Genomic DNA, 17,378 nt, shown 5'->3' with positions numbered 1-17,378 from the left:
ACTCAGCTGGGGAGGTGTGGCCTAGGAGAAGGCTGTAGACTAGCAGGGACGCTGGGAGTGCCCGGTGCCCCAGTGGTGCTGGGTCAGGCAGCTGGCATTGTCATGTCACCTTGCAGAGGCTGAGCTGTGTTTTAATCCATTGAAAACGACAAATCCAACAGGGTCCGAGCATGTTTCCTTATCAGAGAGAAAGGGAGGAGCCCTTCTGAAACACAAAGGAGTTCACACAAGAGGGCGACCAGATGCCCAGGGATAATAGGTCAGGGAGACACAGTCTCTGCACACCCACAAAGTTTGGCATCTCAAACTGCAAAAGGAAAGACCACTCTCAGAGTTAAAGGGGAAAATACTGTATTTTCTTGTCAATTTTCTATGAAGAGACAATTAATTCTGACAGCAAAATAATTTTAAAAAACCAGTCACACGATTAGAGATGGTTTAAAAATGCAAATAACAGAACAAGGGGAGGAGACCCATTCAGGGAAGACTGCAGTGAACTGGTCCTCCAGCCTATCCTACAGTGTGTCACCCAGGGCATCACTCTGGGCCATGCTTTCCCAGGCAGCTGCCTCCTGCCTGCTGACAGACACCGGCCCACCTGGAGTCACTGTGCTGGGACCACACAGGCAGTGGGAGGCAGCGCATGCCCAGCTCAGCCATGGCCCAAGGGCTCCATCTGGGGCTGTGCTGCACATCCCACTTCAATCTCATGCTGAAAATGTTCAAAAGCCACTGCCAGGTCCATGTCCAGCTTCCACCCCACATCAGGTCTATTCAGCAGGTACCCAAGAGGCCACCTCTGTCTTCCCATGCTGAAGAAATCCTCCTGCTGGGAAACGATGTAGCAGAACTTGGAGGAGATTGGGGCACTTAACTGGTGTGAAACTGAAGATCCCTGGAGAGGTGCTGAATATTTGCTAATTTTGGAGCAGCTACTAAAGATTTTTTTTTTTTTTGGTAACATGCTACTGTTCTCTGGCCAGTCTAAAAGAGATGTCCTTTGGTGTCCAGATGCAGAGCTCCAGGTGAAATTATGAGGAGGCAGAAGCAAGCTTTGGGGAGCAGCATTTGTCACATCTGGGGTTATAGGGGACAATGCATGTGTCCCGCATGTGCCTATGCCTGTCCCCACTGTCCATGCCAGACCCCTCCAAGGTGAAGCATGGTTATAATGCCAAACTTATTCCACTGGAAAAAACCGTCTATTCTCTCACTGCACAAAGACATTTCTCAAAAAATTTCTTGGGCCCACTGCTACTGCTGGCAGGATTATTAGTGAATTTTGGGTAGCCAGGATTTTGCCATCTGTTTAGCCTGGTTTGAGGTCATGGCCACCACTGATCTTATCTTTTTGCCACTCCAAGATTTGTTCCTTATCTGCTGCCACTCCCTTAACTTCAGGACCTGATCCAGCACACTGGGAAAATGAAGAGAGTCTTTCACTCCCAGCACAGGGGCTGGGATTCTTGGCAGGCTCTCTTCTGCTTTCCAGTACTGCTTAAAACTTAATTTTATCGTTCTCCCAGCTCCACCAGTGTTTGCCTACCAGTGCCAGCCCAGCAAGTGGCATCACATGCGCAGATCCCGGCTCTCTGGGAGGATCTGCGTGCACAGCTAAATCAGCTAAATCCCAAGCAGGATCGTGCCTCACTCTCTCTGCAACACAGCTGGACATGAACAGACCTCACCAGTGTTACTGAAGTGGAAAGCAGGTACAGAGGGTGTTAAAGGCAGCTGGATTTTGGGACAGGGCAGCAAGGAAAGTGAATGTAAGTCCAGCAGCTGCCAGGGTATCCTCCTGCCCAGGAGGTTTGCTGGCTCTGCCAACTGAGTTTTGGGCAGCTCAAAATGCTGTGAATCATGTTTCCAAAAGCTCTTACGTGGCTGACTAACACAGATTTTTACCAGTAGGATTTCAGCTTGTAGATCATTTAGTTGCTTCAGGAAACATTATTCTCAGCTCACTGGCTGTGGTTGAAGCTGGGAAGATTTGCTGTTTGGGGAACCTGGGAGAAGGTCACTAAACTCAAGAGAACTTGTGCCACATGACTTTGCTCAGCAGAAGGCTGGGCAAGTATTGCCCTGAATTCAAGTAACCTCTATTATAACCTATCTTGACCCCCTTAATATTCATACTGACTGGAAAGTCCCACCGCCTAGAGCCCCCCACAAGCCCATGTCCCATTATGTCAGGGATGCGGACACCATGCCTTCCAGCTCTCTCACTAATGCCATCACTAAACAAAACACACCACCACAGCCCTTAGGCTCTGAAACTCATCCCTGGGGCATGTTACCACGCTTCCCTGATGCTGCAGTCCAGGACATGCTCTCCTAGGACCAAACCAGCACAAACTCGTTGAGAAATGACCTACTGGTTACTGCCTCAACCTGCCAAGGAGGGGTCATAAAGACAGATTCTCCCAGGCCATCCACTCTCCCACTTCATGAGTGAAAAAGCAGAACTAATGTGCAGGACAGCCTTCCCTTGTCCCTCTCCCCCAATAGAGAAGACCAAACCCAAGAGCAGTAGCACAGCCTCTCTGCACAAACAGATATGTCAGGGGCTGGCTTCAGCCATCTGCTCCCCCCTCCCCCCAGAAGGACACCAGGGCTGGGAGATGTGAGAGGGCCTTGCTCACCTCTGAGAATCATTCTCAAAAAGAACTACTGGAAGACCTAGCAGTAAAGCAAGGGGACTACTCCAGCTGGAGTTGTCAGCTAGAGATCTCCCAGCACCACTTACTCAGTGGAAAAAGTAGCTAGTAGGGCACTAATGACTATTTTCCATGTAATTTTAAATCTAGTTCAATTTCTTTTTCCTTTTTTTTTCTTTTTTTCTCCTTTCCACTTGCTGGATTTCTAATACTGGCAACCTTTCTCTACAGCTCCCGTGTGTGTGTGTTCAAGTGTGTGTGTGGCAGAGGCAGTGGGGGTCAGGTGTTTAGGCACTTTGGGCAAAGCCAACACGGTTATTATCACGGTCAAAGCTGGTGTAGTAGGGTCCAATAAAGACATCTCCCAGGATCCAGAGTGGGCCCCCGGGGGGTGGGATGTCCAGGCCTGAAAAGCCACTCATGCAGATAGTCTCTCCTTGTGCAGTCATCTAGAAAGAAGAGTGAAAGCTTCAATTTAAGCAGGCCATTCCCTTTCCTCAAACTTGCAGGCTTGGCAGGAACACCTGCAAGCTCCTTTGCTTCAGCCTCTCCTAGACTGAGATCCAAAGATTGCAAAAGTGACTCACAACCCACCGCTTCTTCTCCCAACCCAGCTCCCCCTCCCTTAAGCACTAAAGCATCAAGCAAAGCTGCACATGGCCATAACCTCCCAGCCCATGCAGCCCTGAATTAGGGCTCTGAATTGGCGAAGGTCTGCACAACATGGTCCCCGCCAGTTGATTCTGATGGCTTAAATGACAGGCTGGTGGCCTCTGCTGTAAGGCTGGCCTCATGGCACCAGAATGCAGCAGAAAAAGTTGAAATGTTTGTTGAAAGTGATGCAACAGCTTGCCTCCCCTTCCTTAACCATCCTGCTATCCCTCACTAGCATTATGCAGGGGGTCTTATTCCTGTGAGACTTTGATGAGGTTAACTGGATCCATCGGCAGTGCCACCACCCTGACACCCCAACCTCTCAGATTTTTTCCAGAGCACCAGCTCCAGCATTGCTTTGACTGCCTGTGTATTCTGGTGCAGTGGAAGCAAAAGCCAGGCCTTGGGGAAGAAGCATAAGGCAGGAAAAATCTGCCTGGATGTACGTACCTTGAGGACATACTGGTCTCCTGTGAGGCCAAAGGTCTTCCCTCCTATATTCATTGAGACCACAGGCAGTGTTGGCACTTTTTCACAGGGGATCATGTACTGAAATTGCAACAGTAAAGGCTTTAGATTGCACCTCCCACACTCTCCCACAGTCTTCCTTGAACACAGTTACATCTTTGCTGTGGTTTTCCCTAAAACTAGCTCAGCACAGAGTGCAGAAGCCCGAGCTGGGGTTAAGTAGGCTGCTCCCTGCCTAGGGCTCCAAGCTGAGGGGCAAGAGAGCTTTATGGATAGGCATGGAGTCAAAGGATGTTGGATTCAGCTTTTGGCTCTGCTGAGTCCTAGAGTGCCACAGCTGATGTGGCATGATTGGGGGTTTTTACCAGAGGAGAGGCAGCTGTGGCTAAGTAACTAGACAAAGCCACTTTCATTAACAATGGCAAGTCTTGGGGATGATGGCAGGTCTAGGCCAACTGTTGCTGCAGCTTGGGGTTTCTGACACTGCAGAAAAGCCCAGCAAATGCTCGTGGCTCGGATTTGGGAGGGCTTTCAGCACAGACAATTTTTTTCTACAGGGTAGAAAAAAAATTATAATCCATATTCTTCCACAATTTTAGAGAGGGAAGAGCGTCTTGTCAGATTAGCTTTGATGGTTAAAAACTTTCATGCAAAGGGTTGCCATTTGCATGAAATATATTTTTATTAAAGTGTCTCTGGACTCATGTGAATCCTTCGTCTCAGCTGGAACTCAGATCCCTTCTCTTCCACCTTCCAGAGATGGGTGGCATAGGTGACTCAAAGCTTCCCAAAGTTCATGGGACCTGGGTTTTCTGCCGTGAGCATGAGTAGGGTAGTGAATGCTGCCCAGGGTGAAAAGATGAAGGGGTCCCTGCTATGCTAGTGGCTTTTCCAGGAGCACAGGCTGGGAAGAAAAATGAGAGGGAGCAGAAGACTAGGGTCTCAACAAGCATCTAGGTACAAAGTACGGTGTAAACATAGGTGCTGTGATGGCCATAGACCCTCACATTTCCAGCCTGGCCTCACCTCGCCTTTTATGAGTGGTTTTGCACCAATGGCCTCCTGTATCTTCTTCACTTCTTTGGTGGGGCCAGTGATGAGTGATGTTCCTGTGTCCACAATGGCCTCACAGCCCCCCTCACACACGGTTGGCCCGTTGCCAACATCCACCCTGGGGAGAGATATCCAGACATTAGACAACCCTTAAGGCCTCCCAGAGAAGGCTGCAGGAAGCAGCACGCAGGCAGGCAAGGGAGGGCTGTAACAGACACCCAGGAAGCACAGATGTTCAGAAACACTGATGCAGCACCAACTCAATGCACAGACCCCCTGGCTCCCTGTGGTCTGCTCGTGACTGAGCAGGTGCCTTGAAGTGTAACTGCATTTCTGCAGAGAGCCTGGATGCTGCCTGCGCACCCTGCCTGCTATCTGCACTCCAGAGCTAGTGCTGCAGCTAATGGATGTGGGAGAGAGCTAAGGACAGTGAATTATGGACTTTTATGGCCTGTGCTACTGCAGAAAAGAAAGGGTTAAAGGGGTGGTGTGACAGCCATGGGCAAGGGAAAGGTTCCTGTGCAGAGAAAAGGCAAGCCAGGAGCTGCTTGGCTTCCTCGCCCGCATTGCATTTCACAGCAGTGCAGAAAGACAATGCCTTCTAGCCAAGGGTCTGCCATACTTTGCCAACGCTGCAGCTCTGGGGGAAAATGAGAACTGAAACGCTGCACTGGGGAGGGATGCAATTCCCAGGAAAAGGACACACTCTGATCACAGGCCACTTTTAAGTTCCCATCACGTGGGAGAGCTCAGAATAGACCGTGGGGCTGGCGGCCGTCAGCTCAGCCTGCTCTCCTCCCCTCTGCCTCCAACAATGCGCGCTGATTGCTGCGCCGTGCCCTTCAGTCAAGGGCTGGCTTCCTGAGGCCTCATCCTGCTCCTCCGGAGCTGTGTGCAGGACAGCCATGCAGCTCAGGCCTTGCTGAGAGCTGAGCAAAACCGGGGTTTCATCTATGGGGCTCGTCCCGCCTGCAAGGAGGACGCACTGGCATTTTTCTCCGCTTCATGAGGATGCAGCAGGCATCCTTTCAAAGGCCAAGGGTCAAGCCACAAACAAGAGGAAAGGATTTTGCCGAACATTTCCTTATGGCTTCTGCCTTTTGTCTCCTTTGAGTGACAAACAACCCAGCCCTAGGGTGGGATTTAATCTGCTTTTTTTAGTGTGGATATGATGCAGGGATGATTCCTTTTCAAGGAGGATCTCACTGAAGCCTCAAGCATGTGCTGTACGCATATGTGACCCCATGCATGTAGTCAGGTGGATAGAGAACTTACGAGTCCATGTGGATCTGCCAGTAGGCCTTGCGTGTCACATTAAACCAGCTGAACTCGCCCTTGTAATACTTGGGGTCGGTCCCTCCCAGGACCATCTCACCGCCAGGTACACCAGAAGGATCTCTGAAAAACAATACCCAAACCTGTGAACATCGAAGGCAGGGTGAGAACAACCTGCTTCAAGTGCCTCCTAAAACATCTGCTGCGGTGCTTGGAGGTGAAGCACAGCATTAACAGTATTGGAGACAGATATGCCATGCTATGTTATGTCAATATAAGGACAGAGACTGTGAGATAGGCTGGGATGGAGAAATGGGAATATTTTGGCCCAGCCAAAGCATCCTGCAGCTTTTCACCTGGTACTTTCTCATAGAAACCTGAAGAAACTCATGGCAGGGAAGGGGGATGGCAAAGGGAAACTAAGCACTGACACAGGGACTTCCTAAAGCAGCTTGTAAAAAGCGCCTGTGCAGGGCTGGACACAGCTGATGCAGGGTTAGGTTAGCTGCACTCAGCTCTGACAACCAGCAGCCTTGGAGTGAATCCTCAAGGTTACCTGAGCAGATGGGAAGAAATATGGTGATGGGGGAGGGCTGGTGCTTGAATGGCCAGCAGCAGCCCTCTCTGCCCTACCTGCTCTTGGCGTGCTACTTTTTGGGCTGAAGTAGCTCAGACTTGCTGTTGTGGCACCAGAAAAGTGATGGGGTGTCCTGCAGGGAGCAGGAGTGGGTGGGAAGTTGCTGGCAGCTGCAGAGGAGGATTTCCCAGGGTGGTGAAAGAGCATTGGCCCCCTCATTAGTGATGACTGATGGGAGGCACCTTTGCCAGGGAGGCGAAATGGTGGTGACCACACAGCTTATGGATTTTGGCAGCAGACTAGGGCTGTTTACCTCTCTAAAGAGGACTGCACTAATATCAATCTCATATCCACAGCCCTGTTTATTTTTATTTCTCTTTCCTCTGGAAACATCCTCTGTCTATTCATCAGTTAAGAAATCTGGTCACAGATCCACCCAGCTTTTTATCGGTAAAAGAACTGCATTTCTACTTCCCTTCTCCTTCCTTCAGAGCAGCAAACATAAGAGATTTTGGCCTGACTGCTCCTGCAAGCAGAACTTGCTGTGACTTCCCCAATTGGGAAGTGCTGTCCAGAGTGTAAAACAGCAGATGACAAGAGGTGCTACTGGAAAACAGAGAAAATCCCACGGGGCTTGCCCTTGCAATCAGAGGTGTGCCATCAAACCCAACACTACCTGTTTAGGTAGAAAGAGAACATATTTTTTTCGACCAGCTTCTGTTTCATGACGTTATCGAAGAAAGGCTCGGCGCCCTCCACAGAGATCTTTGGGAATGCCAGGCCCAGGATGCCATCGAACTTGGCAGCGATGAATGTTATGCCTGGCTGCTTTGTGGCTTCCCCAAAGATCTGATCCATGATTTTCAAGTCACCAAGCTGTGGGGAGATGGGGAGGGAAAGAAAAAGAAGATTGTAAAGAAAACTGACTCAGAGGACCTGGGTGGTAACAGAACCTCACTGAACACAGGCTGTAGCATGTCCTTCAGTGTGCTGCCACACTTCTGCCTGCTTCCACCACTCCATTTGTAGGCAGCTGCAGAAACCAGATACCCTGGTGCCACTCTTATCAGGGGAAGAGAGTGGCAACGCTAGCTCAGTGGAACCTCCTGAGTCCCTGCAAAGCTTAGCACACTTCTAAGGGCAGGAGAATCTCTTTAGCCTTTTGCAGCGTCCCCACACTGGCCTTGCTGTTCTGCAGCCCCTCCTCTTTGCACAGAGGACTCATCTCCATTTCTCCCTCTTACATCTCCTTCTCTATCACCTACTTCATCATTTCCTCCCAGTCTGAAAAGCTCTTGTGCTGTTCCTTTTATCCTCTTCCCTACTCTGGACATCTTCTAAGTCATCTGTGTATCCTACCTCCTTGGGTACTGCACCCATCCTCAGTTGGGAGCACAAATCCCTCACACCTCTGCCCTGTGATCACAATCCCTGTGATCTCCCCTACATAAGAAACACCCCCGGGATATTGCTGAATCTCTTTGGAAGAGCCACCAGCCTGCAGAGACCTCCCATGAAAGCAGAGAAGACCCAGCCAAGAAAGTGAGGTTGAGCCTGAAGCACGAAAATAGCAAGCAGAGTACTGAGAATTCAAAGGTCACCTCCCTTGCCAGCCATGAGAAGGACTGGCATTCCCCCCTGGAAAACTGAAACGCCTCCAAGGGCAGATCCCCAGAAAGATGATCAGAGAAAGGAGGATAACTCTGCTGATGGGGAGCAGGATGCATCTGCTGGCTTCTGGCTCTAGCAGTTCAGAAGGCTTGTGAGCTTCTGGCTCACCACAGGCAATTTTAGCATCCACACTAGGACAATTTCAGCCTCTCAGCCTGCAGCTAGCAGCCCTGTAGTGAGCCAGGCTGGACTGACAAGCTGGCCTCTCCTACCTGATGGCAGATAACGATCCCTGTAAATTACTAATATCCCCCCAGGGTTAGACAGTGCAAGGCTGGGACAGCAGTGCTGCCTTTAATGGTATTGGAGGACTGCACTAGGAAAGGGCGATCGAGCCTTGCGAAAGCTAAAAGCCACAGGGCAGGATGTGGGGGGCAGCGTGTGTGGCAACGCATCCGCTCGCCTGCGCCTGCCCCAGCTGCACACTCCAGGTTTACAGAAGCCACCCCTTGGCACCTCAGCGGCTTGGAAAGGTCAGTGAAGCTTCTACTTAAAAAAAAGTAAAATGCAATGGACTGATAATACTGAGTGTCAGGTTTGTTTGAATATTGCTCTGCTTGCACATCCCAATGGGGAGGCAGATTTCTGCCCAGTCATGGATTCTCAACAGACCCTGCCTGCAGTTGGTCCTCAATAGGGCTGAAACCCAAGACCATCTTTAGCAGAGTGCTCCTGACAGGTCACAGATCCTTGGTCTCTGTCTCTTGGCTGTCTCTTGCCCCGACACTGAGCAACCAAAAATCATAACCAGTGGATGGCCGTGTGGTGGCCACCCTCCAGCACTTTGCAGATGGGTGTCAGCATGCCACAGCTTGCCTGACCTCCTTGTTAGTGGCTTCAGCCAGCAGTTAAGCACTGGATGGCAAAGGCAGACCAAGAGGTGAGGGCCTCTAAGGCACACCTTGGCACCAGGGCTTGGGATGTAGAGGCACAGGGAGCGGCAAGGAAAGTATCTCCTATGCAGGGTATCTGCACTGCAGTCATGGGAGAGACACTCTGCCCCATGGTCAGCTAACTTTCCTCTGCTGTCCTTGAAGGACATCCCAAGGTTGGGCTGTGATAAAGAGATGAGATGTCTGAGCAGCAGAGAGCTGGCTGAACCTGCTGCTCTTCGGAGAGCAAGCAGCACTGCAGAGTGCAGCACTACAGGGCAATGCTCCTCCACAGAACGAGAGAAGATGTTTGACATGAGCTCATCCCCCTCTCAAAAAAAAAACATCAGGGCTGATGGACTCTGGAGTACCTGCCAACAAGCATCTTTTGGTCAGATATCAGTGCTACCAGAGGTTGCTGTGGCTCCTTCCACCCACCAGAATGGCTGAAGCCAAGAGGGTCACCCTGAAGGTTATTTCAATGTCTTTCTTTCAAGACTATACCTGACTGGGAGCTTGCCTACAACATGTTGTGCATCAGAGGATGCATCCTTGTGTCCAAGCTGAAGGTCCCTGACCCTCAGAGTCACCCCTGCTCCTGCCTACTACAAGTGGGACATTGCTCAGCTCCATGCAAGAGGTTTCTCTTGCTTCTGTGCAGACAGAAATCAAACAATACAAGCTGTGCTGTCTGACAAGAGCCATCCCCACTTCACAAAGAAACCGAGGCACAAAATCCTTCCTCTAAGCTGCTGGGAAGTGGAGAGCTAATCAGCAAACAGGCACTAGGGTGACAATTACAAACCAAAAAAAGGGAAAAAAACTGCAATCTTCTTTCTGACTCATTTCAGCCCTTGCATTAAGCCCACACTTTCTAAGGACAATGAAGTTTGCTGTTTGCCTTACTGCATCTCTGGATGCAGCATAGAGGCAACAGCTAGCCTGCTTTCAGGCTAGCCTGAAATCTTCATGCTGTAAGGATGGCTAAAGAGTGCATCCTGCAAGAGTCACACACTTTAAGCTTCTCCTAGATACTTTTTGATTCTGATGAAATTGGCAAGCCAATACTTTTCATCTGAACCTAAACAGAAACCTCCAAATCCCCAGATTTATGCACTTATTCAAAACTTTTGCTTTGTTCCTCCCCACCTGCAAAGCAAACATATGCTCTTATCTGTGCCAGGAGAGCAAGTAATCTGAGAGCACATGCACCCCTGATGTTTGGCAGCTGGCAAACTCTCCCGAGCATCTGTACCTGGGAGGAAGTCATGAAAGGCACTTGTCCTTCACAGGACAGAAAGCTCAGGCTTTGCTTGCTGAAAAGCAAACTGTGAAGCAACCACCACCCAGTTAACTCAAGCTGCACACTGAATATTGCTGGGGAACCTCCTCCCAGCCTTGATAAGCATGGGCACCAGTTCTTGATGTGAGACCAGGATGGGGCAGTAAAGAGACCTTTCCTGGTCTGTGTTTGAGCAGCTGCCCATGTGGGCATCCACTAATCTGTGGATATTGGCCAAGAACAAGCTGGGCACCACCAGCAGTCTGTGCAGTGGTGTTGGCATGTGCTTGGGCTGGTAAGTTTCTGGGGTCACCAGGAAAAGGGTTGGAGGAGTGGCCAGAGACCATGTTTGCAGGGGCACCATGTGAGCAGCCCCCACTCCCAGCCTGCTCACCTGCAGATTAATACCTCTCCCTTCTCAGCCTGCCATGATTATTGCTACCTTAACAGTCATTATTACCATGTCATTTCAAAGGACTTGGAAACACAGCACTGAAGGATGTTTTATACAAGTGGGACATTTAAAAAGGAGAGCCATTGAAATCTAACAGCTCCGAGCACTCCACTGAAAGCAGTCTGGGGCAGCACGGGGCAGGGGCAGCCATAACTCACCGTGACTATGTCTTGGCTAAGGTACCCGGAAAGGCTCCCTGTCCCATAGCGGATGGCAAACTTGGTGCCGTTCTTCACGTAGGTGCTGGATTTAGCGGAGTCGTACTTGTGGTGCACCACTGCAGATGGGAAAGGGGACAAAAGGGGACACACAGCATTAGTGCTCTTTTATACCTACGGTTCCCCAATTCCTAACCACACCATCCAGTTTATCCAGACAAATGGACACTCAATGATGTGAAGGTGGGCCTGAATCCAGGGTTTGCCACGCCCAGATTGCTCAACAAAGCATTTCTAGTGTCTGGGGAATTAGGTGAGCAGATCCAATTCAGGCTGTTAAATCCGATTTGGCTACTAGGTATTAAAAGCCTAGAGGTTATGTGGTTGGTGTGGTGTGTTAGTCAGCATAGCAAAATGTATCCCACAGCACACCATGGAGAATCAGGGCGGCTTTAAATATAGTCTGCTCTGGGCAGAAATGCTTTCACCTCATGGACTTATCTGTTTCTTTTACTAGGAGTAGCTGAAAATTTTTCATACATTGTTTTTAGTACAGAAAGAATTTAAAATATTCCTCTATCCTTTATTTGCAGAGGAGAAGGGCTTTTCCCTAATCTAAGCTGCTTTTCCCCTTGGCTGGGTTGGGAGCTGTAGGATATCCCTGGCTTTAAGGGCAGGCAGATTCCTCCTCCCCAGACTCCTCCCGAGTCATGAGCTGGCCAGCACATTCCTATAGCTGGTTGCTGAGTGGTGCAGAAAGCAGCTGAGGATGAAGCAGCCGAGCCCTACACAAAGTGACAGAGCTACACAAGGAGTTTCCCAGCTAGGCTGTCTAGGTCCCAGTTTGGATTCCAGTCTGGCAGGAGTTTAAGCTCCTTGTATATTCATAAAACGAGCCCTTTGGTCCCAGCACCTCGCGAGGCACTGCCTTGAGAAATCATCTCCCTGCTACAAATCAGGAACCCCCTAGGCATACCAGGTCTGAACCTCACCACCCTGTCAGTTTCCTAAATCTCGTTTCACATATGAAGATCTGCATAAAAAAAGTCCAAATTTCCACTCTATTCCCAACGAGCACTGTGGAATGCCTTTCATGATTGCATTTGTTGACTCCACAGGTTTCTCCACTTTGCTTAAGCAGCACAACCAGCGGCTTTTAAATGGCATTTTGCCATAGCCAGGTTTGACATCTTCAGCTGTGGAAGGTTATTGCACAGGAATGCCACAGAATAAAAAAAAAAACAACTTGTAGTCCCTAAGACATTCTCATTCCATTGTGCCTACCTGGCTCTTGTTAATTATAACTCCATAAACATGCACGGACATGCTCTGTGCAGCAATAAACCAGAAACTAGGACAGTTTGTATCAGATCTGGCAAGAGGCTGACTTAAAAAAAGTCAGCCTTGTGCAATGGGATAACAGCAGCATTGGTCTCTAATTTGGAGAGAAACATCACAGACAGTGATGCTGCTCCCCTGCTGTAGGGCTGAAGCTGCTGGAGAAGATTTGGCTCTGTACAGGGCTTACTTGGAAAAGAAAAAACCCAGGAAAGGACTAATGAAAGATGGATGCAGGAAGCAGGGATTGTATTTCCAGCTCTCACCCTAAAAAGCCCATCAGCCTCTGGCAAGTCCTTTCACACTGCTGCCTCAGTTTCTCCTCTTGCAATGCAAGGCTCTGCATTTTGCAGGGAAGGAGAAGCTGTTTGGCAGCTTCTGGCACCTGTGACACTTACTGCAGGCGATGTCCAACAAGGAACAGTGCACGGATGGCACCCAGAGGTTGGAGGAGCCAGTGTCAAAGATCACGGTGAAATTCTGGGGGGGTGTTCCGATACCGATCACACCAAAATACTGGGCCTGTAAAGCAGAAGAACGGAGTCATGAGCAGAGGCAGCTAGCTAAAAGCAGGGATTAAAGATCAAAAAAATCTCTTAGGGTTGAACAGAGGATCAGCTTCTTATCTAGATTCTTATCTAGACATCACCCTCCTCTTGGTTTTGGCACCGATGGGTTCCCAGCCTTTTGCCCTCTGGAAGGGAGGTTCCCCTTCAGCGTTCACAACTCATTACAGTGGGTGTGAAAAGGATAAATCGAGGACAAGTGGGATGGGTGCGTGCGGGGGAGAACATTTGGGGCAGGCAGGCAGAGAAGAAGAGAAGGGGGAAGATCTGCAGGCTAGCATGCAGTTCACTACAGGGATGAGAAAAAACGATGGAAGGAAGCCAAGCCAAACACCTGCGTTATTGAAAAGCTGAAACTGGCTGGGAAGCTGCTTTGCTCATGTGCTTGCAGAGAAACAGTGAACAGTAGCACTGCCCACTGCAGGTGGAGGTACAGCTGCTGCAGGTTTTGGTGCTTGCTGGTGAGCTCCAGGAATGTGGGGGAATAAACAAATGCTCAGTCTCGAGAGGTGGAAGACTGGAGGAGTGGTGGGAGCAAAGAGCATGAGCAGCATCACCAGAGATGGATTTAGGCCTCCAGGGTGAAAGACTGGGAGAAGTCCCTGTAGCACAGGTATCTGATGGATACATATTTGCTCTGAGACTACATTTCTGCTGGGACTGGAAAAAAACTGAATGGCTGAGTTGTTGGCAAAGTAACCCTCTCTCCACAGAGGAGAGGATGAATGGAGAATGCTAGGCAGGTGCTACTTGGACTCATTTTTCCCCAAACAGGCAGGGAGCTGTGTCCTGCCTGGTGAGCAGCTGGTTCAGGGTTCTGGAGAGAAGGCTGCTAGCAAGAGAAGTCAGGCAGTAGCCTTTCCAAACCCCACGTGTACTTAATTAAGAGGGGGGGAAAGGGAGGAAGGGAAGGAAACAGGATTATCAAAGCTGTTCACCTCCTGTGCGCTTAGTTTGCAAGGCTTGCTCACTAAGTAATTAACAATCCATTGCAACATTGCAATTAGCCATAATGGGGAGGCAGCATTGCTTCCAGTGCTTCTGTAATTATTGCTGGGGCTTGAAAATTAACCCCCGGTACAGGGGCTTCGTTTGTCACACATACAGACCCATGAAGGGTCCCAGGGCAGGAAGCATATGAGACAGGCTAGTGGGGTTTGTCCCAAGAATTTATTTGGCAGCAAAAGTATTTTCAGCCAGGCTGGGAGGGACTCAGTGGTCCCTTATCTGCCACCACAGGTTGGATTGGTGCCTCTGTGACAAGGGAAAAACAGTGCTGCCCTGAGTGGTGGTCTGAGCTGTGGCTGCAAGAGACAGCACCGTGACACAACCGCTTGCCCTGGCTTTCAACACTGCCAACTGAAACACTGGTGGCCCTTCCCAGGACAGGACAGTGCTGGCTGGGTGACAACAGTTGCTGGGGAAGGGCAGCAGGGGGAACATGTGCTGAACGAATGCCTAAATATCTGGGCCCAGTTTTATTCTGCCAGCTAATGCTCATATCCTACGCTGCCCGGTAAGGAACCCTGAAATAGTAAACCCCACACGTGTCTGGCAGCAGTGCAAGGGCAAACTTCATGCCCTTTATCTCCTTCCGCCACCACCCAGGTCTCTTTGCTCCCTAAGCTGCTGACAAGAAAGTGGAGATAAAAGGGTGGCTTTTCCCAGGGCAGTGCAAAAGATGAAGGATAGTGAGAGGAAGGGTCCTGCATCCCCAGTACCATACTAAGCTAGCATCCTCAAGGAGTAGAGCATGATTTTTATGCCTCTGCCTTGCCAGAAGTAGAGTCCAAATGGCCAGAAGATGCTAAGAATGATTGTAAGGGAGCAGGCCCCTATTTATGATTGTTAATTAGTGACAAAGGGGAAAGGAAATAGGTCACAAACTGAAAAGCTCCTGCTTGTTGGCAGAGGGTTGTTTATTGTTGCTGTAATTACTAGTATTAGTATTTTTTGTTTAGTAATGAATGATAGGAAGCGCCTTTTGGTACCCACTCACTAAACCATGGAGGTGCATGAATCTGTACTACAGGATCAACTCCTTTGCCTTCCTGGCTGGTGGGAGGTTGGCATGTCTCACCACCCCCTGGGATGGGTACCCCTACAAGTGAATTTGTGCTGGGGTCCGCTGCAGTGCAGGGGATGGTCTGCAGGGGGGTTGTTACTCACATCCATGTAGTTCTTCAAAATCTCCGGAGTGGGCTTACCCGCCTCGGCAAAGCCCAGCTTGTACTTGATGGCCTCGGTGATGGAATTCATATCTGGGATCTCACTGCCCGCCTCTTTCAGGATCCGCCGCATGGAAGGGAACTTGGTCAGGGGGATCCTGTGTGAGGACGGCAAACACACACCTGTTAAAGACGGTGTGCAGGGCAAGGATACCTAGGGAAGGGGGGCAGCAGGGCTCCACTCAAACAGGGAATGCGCCAGGAGGAGTTGGGTGAGGTTTGGGCTCCTGCCAGCACCCTACCCTAGATCCCCCTCGCCGCGCTGTGTTCAGTGTTTCTCCCAAAACCAGAGGATAGGGGGAAAGGCCGGCGGACTGCCAGAGGCCTCCAGGTGTAGGGGAAGCTGGGGCGAGGCCCCTCCATGCGCAGGATGGGGGGGATATTCCGAACCTTCCCCTCCTTGCTTTGATGGAGGGGGAGCCACCCGCTATGGAGGGCTGCGGGAGGAGCTCGGAGGCCACCGCTGCAGCAGCACCAGGAGTGCTTTTCCCCATGTCCTTCCCAACGCAGGGCGCTCAGCAGCCCCTGAGGAACCCCCTCCCCTCACCTGATGAGGGCGGCGCAGGACCCGGCCAGGGCGAGCAGCAGGAGGAGGCCGCGGGGGCCCATGGCGGCGATGGCGCTGCTGGCGGCGGGCGGTCAGAGGCTGGAGGTCCCGAGCAGAGAGGCCGCGACGCCGCTGCCGCTTCCCGAGCCTGTTTTTGTAGGCAGAGCGGCCCTCGCCACGGATCCCCGGCGTCAGCTGACGGTCTAAAATTGCAACCGGCGGCGTCACGTGAGGGCGGGACGGGGCGGGCGCGGCGGCGGGGCCGGGGGCGCCGCCTCACGGCCCCCCCGGCTGACCCCCGGCGGCCCGGGCCGTGACTCAGCCCCCGGGAAAGGGGAATAAACACCATGAAATCGATCACGAGATGCCTGCCCGGCCGCGCGTGCTCCTCCTGCCCTGCCTCTGACTTCCTTCTGCTCGGCTGGCTTTTTTTTTTGTCCTTTCCAGGTTATCTGGCGTTTTTTCTCCCAGGGGAGTGGGGCGGGGGGGACACAGGACACATGCACAGCGCCAGGCAGCAGACCGCGAGTTCCTCGTAGGGCTGGGCCGCTCACGGACCTCATCGGCTGTCACCACGGGGCTTTCATGGTGCAGTCCCCAGCCCCGTGTTTCTCCCTGCTCTCCGGACACTCCAGTTTGGGGGACTCATCCCTCCAATCCCTCTGAGCTGGGTGTTTCTGGAGAAGATGGGTATATCCTAGGCCACAGCTTTTTTGGGAGGTGCTGTGGGGGGTGTCAAGCTATATCTGCCGCCCCTCAAAATGCTCTGTGGGGGAACTGTGCCACCTGCAGCCACCGAGAACGGTGCTGGTGCAGGGCAGAGCGCGGGGAGGCACCGGCCACCAGCAGTCCCTGAGGTCTGCCCCTACCTCAAAATGCAGGCTGAGCATCGAGGAGTACCGGGATGGGCTCTTCACCACCACTGGAGTGTCCTAACAGTGTTCAGAGGTGTCACCCCACCAGCTCAGGAGGCCACAGCTAATCTCTCTCCGGTTTGCAACAACAGAGCTCTTACAGAGCCACGAGACTTGCTAGAAAAACAATAAAAATTAAATCAGATTTACAAACATTTTCCCTTCCAAGTCACGAGGGCTGGGAAGGCTTGTTTCCTGCTCCTGCTTGTGCCTAGTTATGGGGTTGGGAAGGTAGCAGCTTGTGGGACGAGCTGGGCACTCCTGGGGGACCCCTTGCTTTTCGATGAGGTTCCTGTCCCTCTCCTGTCACATTTGTGTTCATGCAACTTCTGTAAAATTGCTGGGTCATGTTACTGGCACCTCACTTGCACCAACTCCTTCCCACACTCTGTCCCTAAACCTCTTCAATCCTCCCATGGCCTCACACAGGACCCTGCTGCTATGTGATCCATCCCGAGTATTTTTAGAGGGCATTTCTGCCCTGGGCTGTATCTTGTCCCACGAGCTCTCCAAATTGCCAAATCTTGGTCAAGCTGATGGGCTTCAGGAAACCTGCTGCCTGCTTGTGGGACACAGCTGCCATTGGGATGAGGTTTTCTGGAGCGATGGCTGGAGGCATTGGCTGGACCGGGTGGGTCCCGTTATTCAGACAGCACCTGCTTCC

At 51.2% G+C, this 17,378-nt stretch overlaps 1 protein-coding gene and 1 long non-coding RNA gene across 2 annotated transcripts; one reads left to right on the top strand and one right to left on the bottom strand.

The window, feature by feature from the left end:
* Window positions 1–334: 334 nt before the first annotated feature.
* On the bottom strand, window positions 335–16,148 carry CTSD (cathepsin D). Its single transcript, XM_002199057.7, has 9 exons — window positions 15,801–16,148; window positions 15,195–15,351; window positions 12,858–12,981; window positions 11,122–11,240; window positions 7,361–7,560; window positions 6,108–6,230; window positions 4,806–4,950; window positions 3,762–3,860; window positions 335–3,106 (listed from the first exon to the last, which is right to left on the bottom strand). The coding sequence occupies exons 1-9, from the start codon at window positions 15,860–15,862 to the stop codon at window positions 2,945–2,947; spliced, it is 1,191 nt and encodes a 396-aa protein (XP_002199093.1). The 5' UTR covers window positions 15,863–16,148; the 3' UTR covers window positions 335–2,944.
* On the top strand, window positions 16,139–16,867 carry LOC140684268 (uncharacterized). The gene is made up of 2 exons (XR_012056271.1): window positions 16,139–16,247; window positions 16,682–16,867. It is a non-coding gene; the product is annotated as an uncharacterized lncRNA (long non-coding RNA).
* The last annotated feature ends 511 nt before the right edge of the window (window positions 16,868–17,378 follow it).

The sequence above is a fragment of the Taeniopygia guttata genome, chromosome 5 (assembly GCF_048771995.1).
Source record: "Taeniopygia guttata chromosome 5, bTaeGut7.mat, whole genome shotgun sequence".
NCBI lineage: Eukaryota > Metazoa > Chordata > Aves > Passeriformes > Estrildidae > Taeniopygia > Taeniopygia guttata.
The sequence above is the reverse complement of the archived record's forward strand: the minus strand, read 5'-3'. Positions and strand labels throughout refer to the sequence as shown.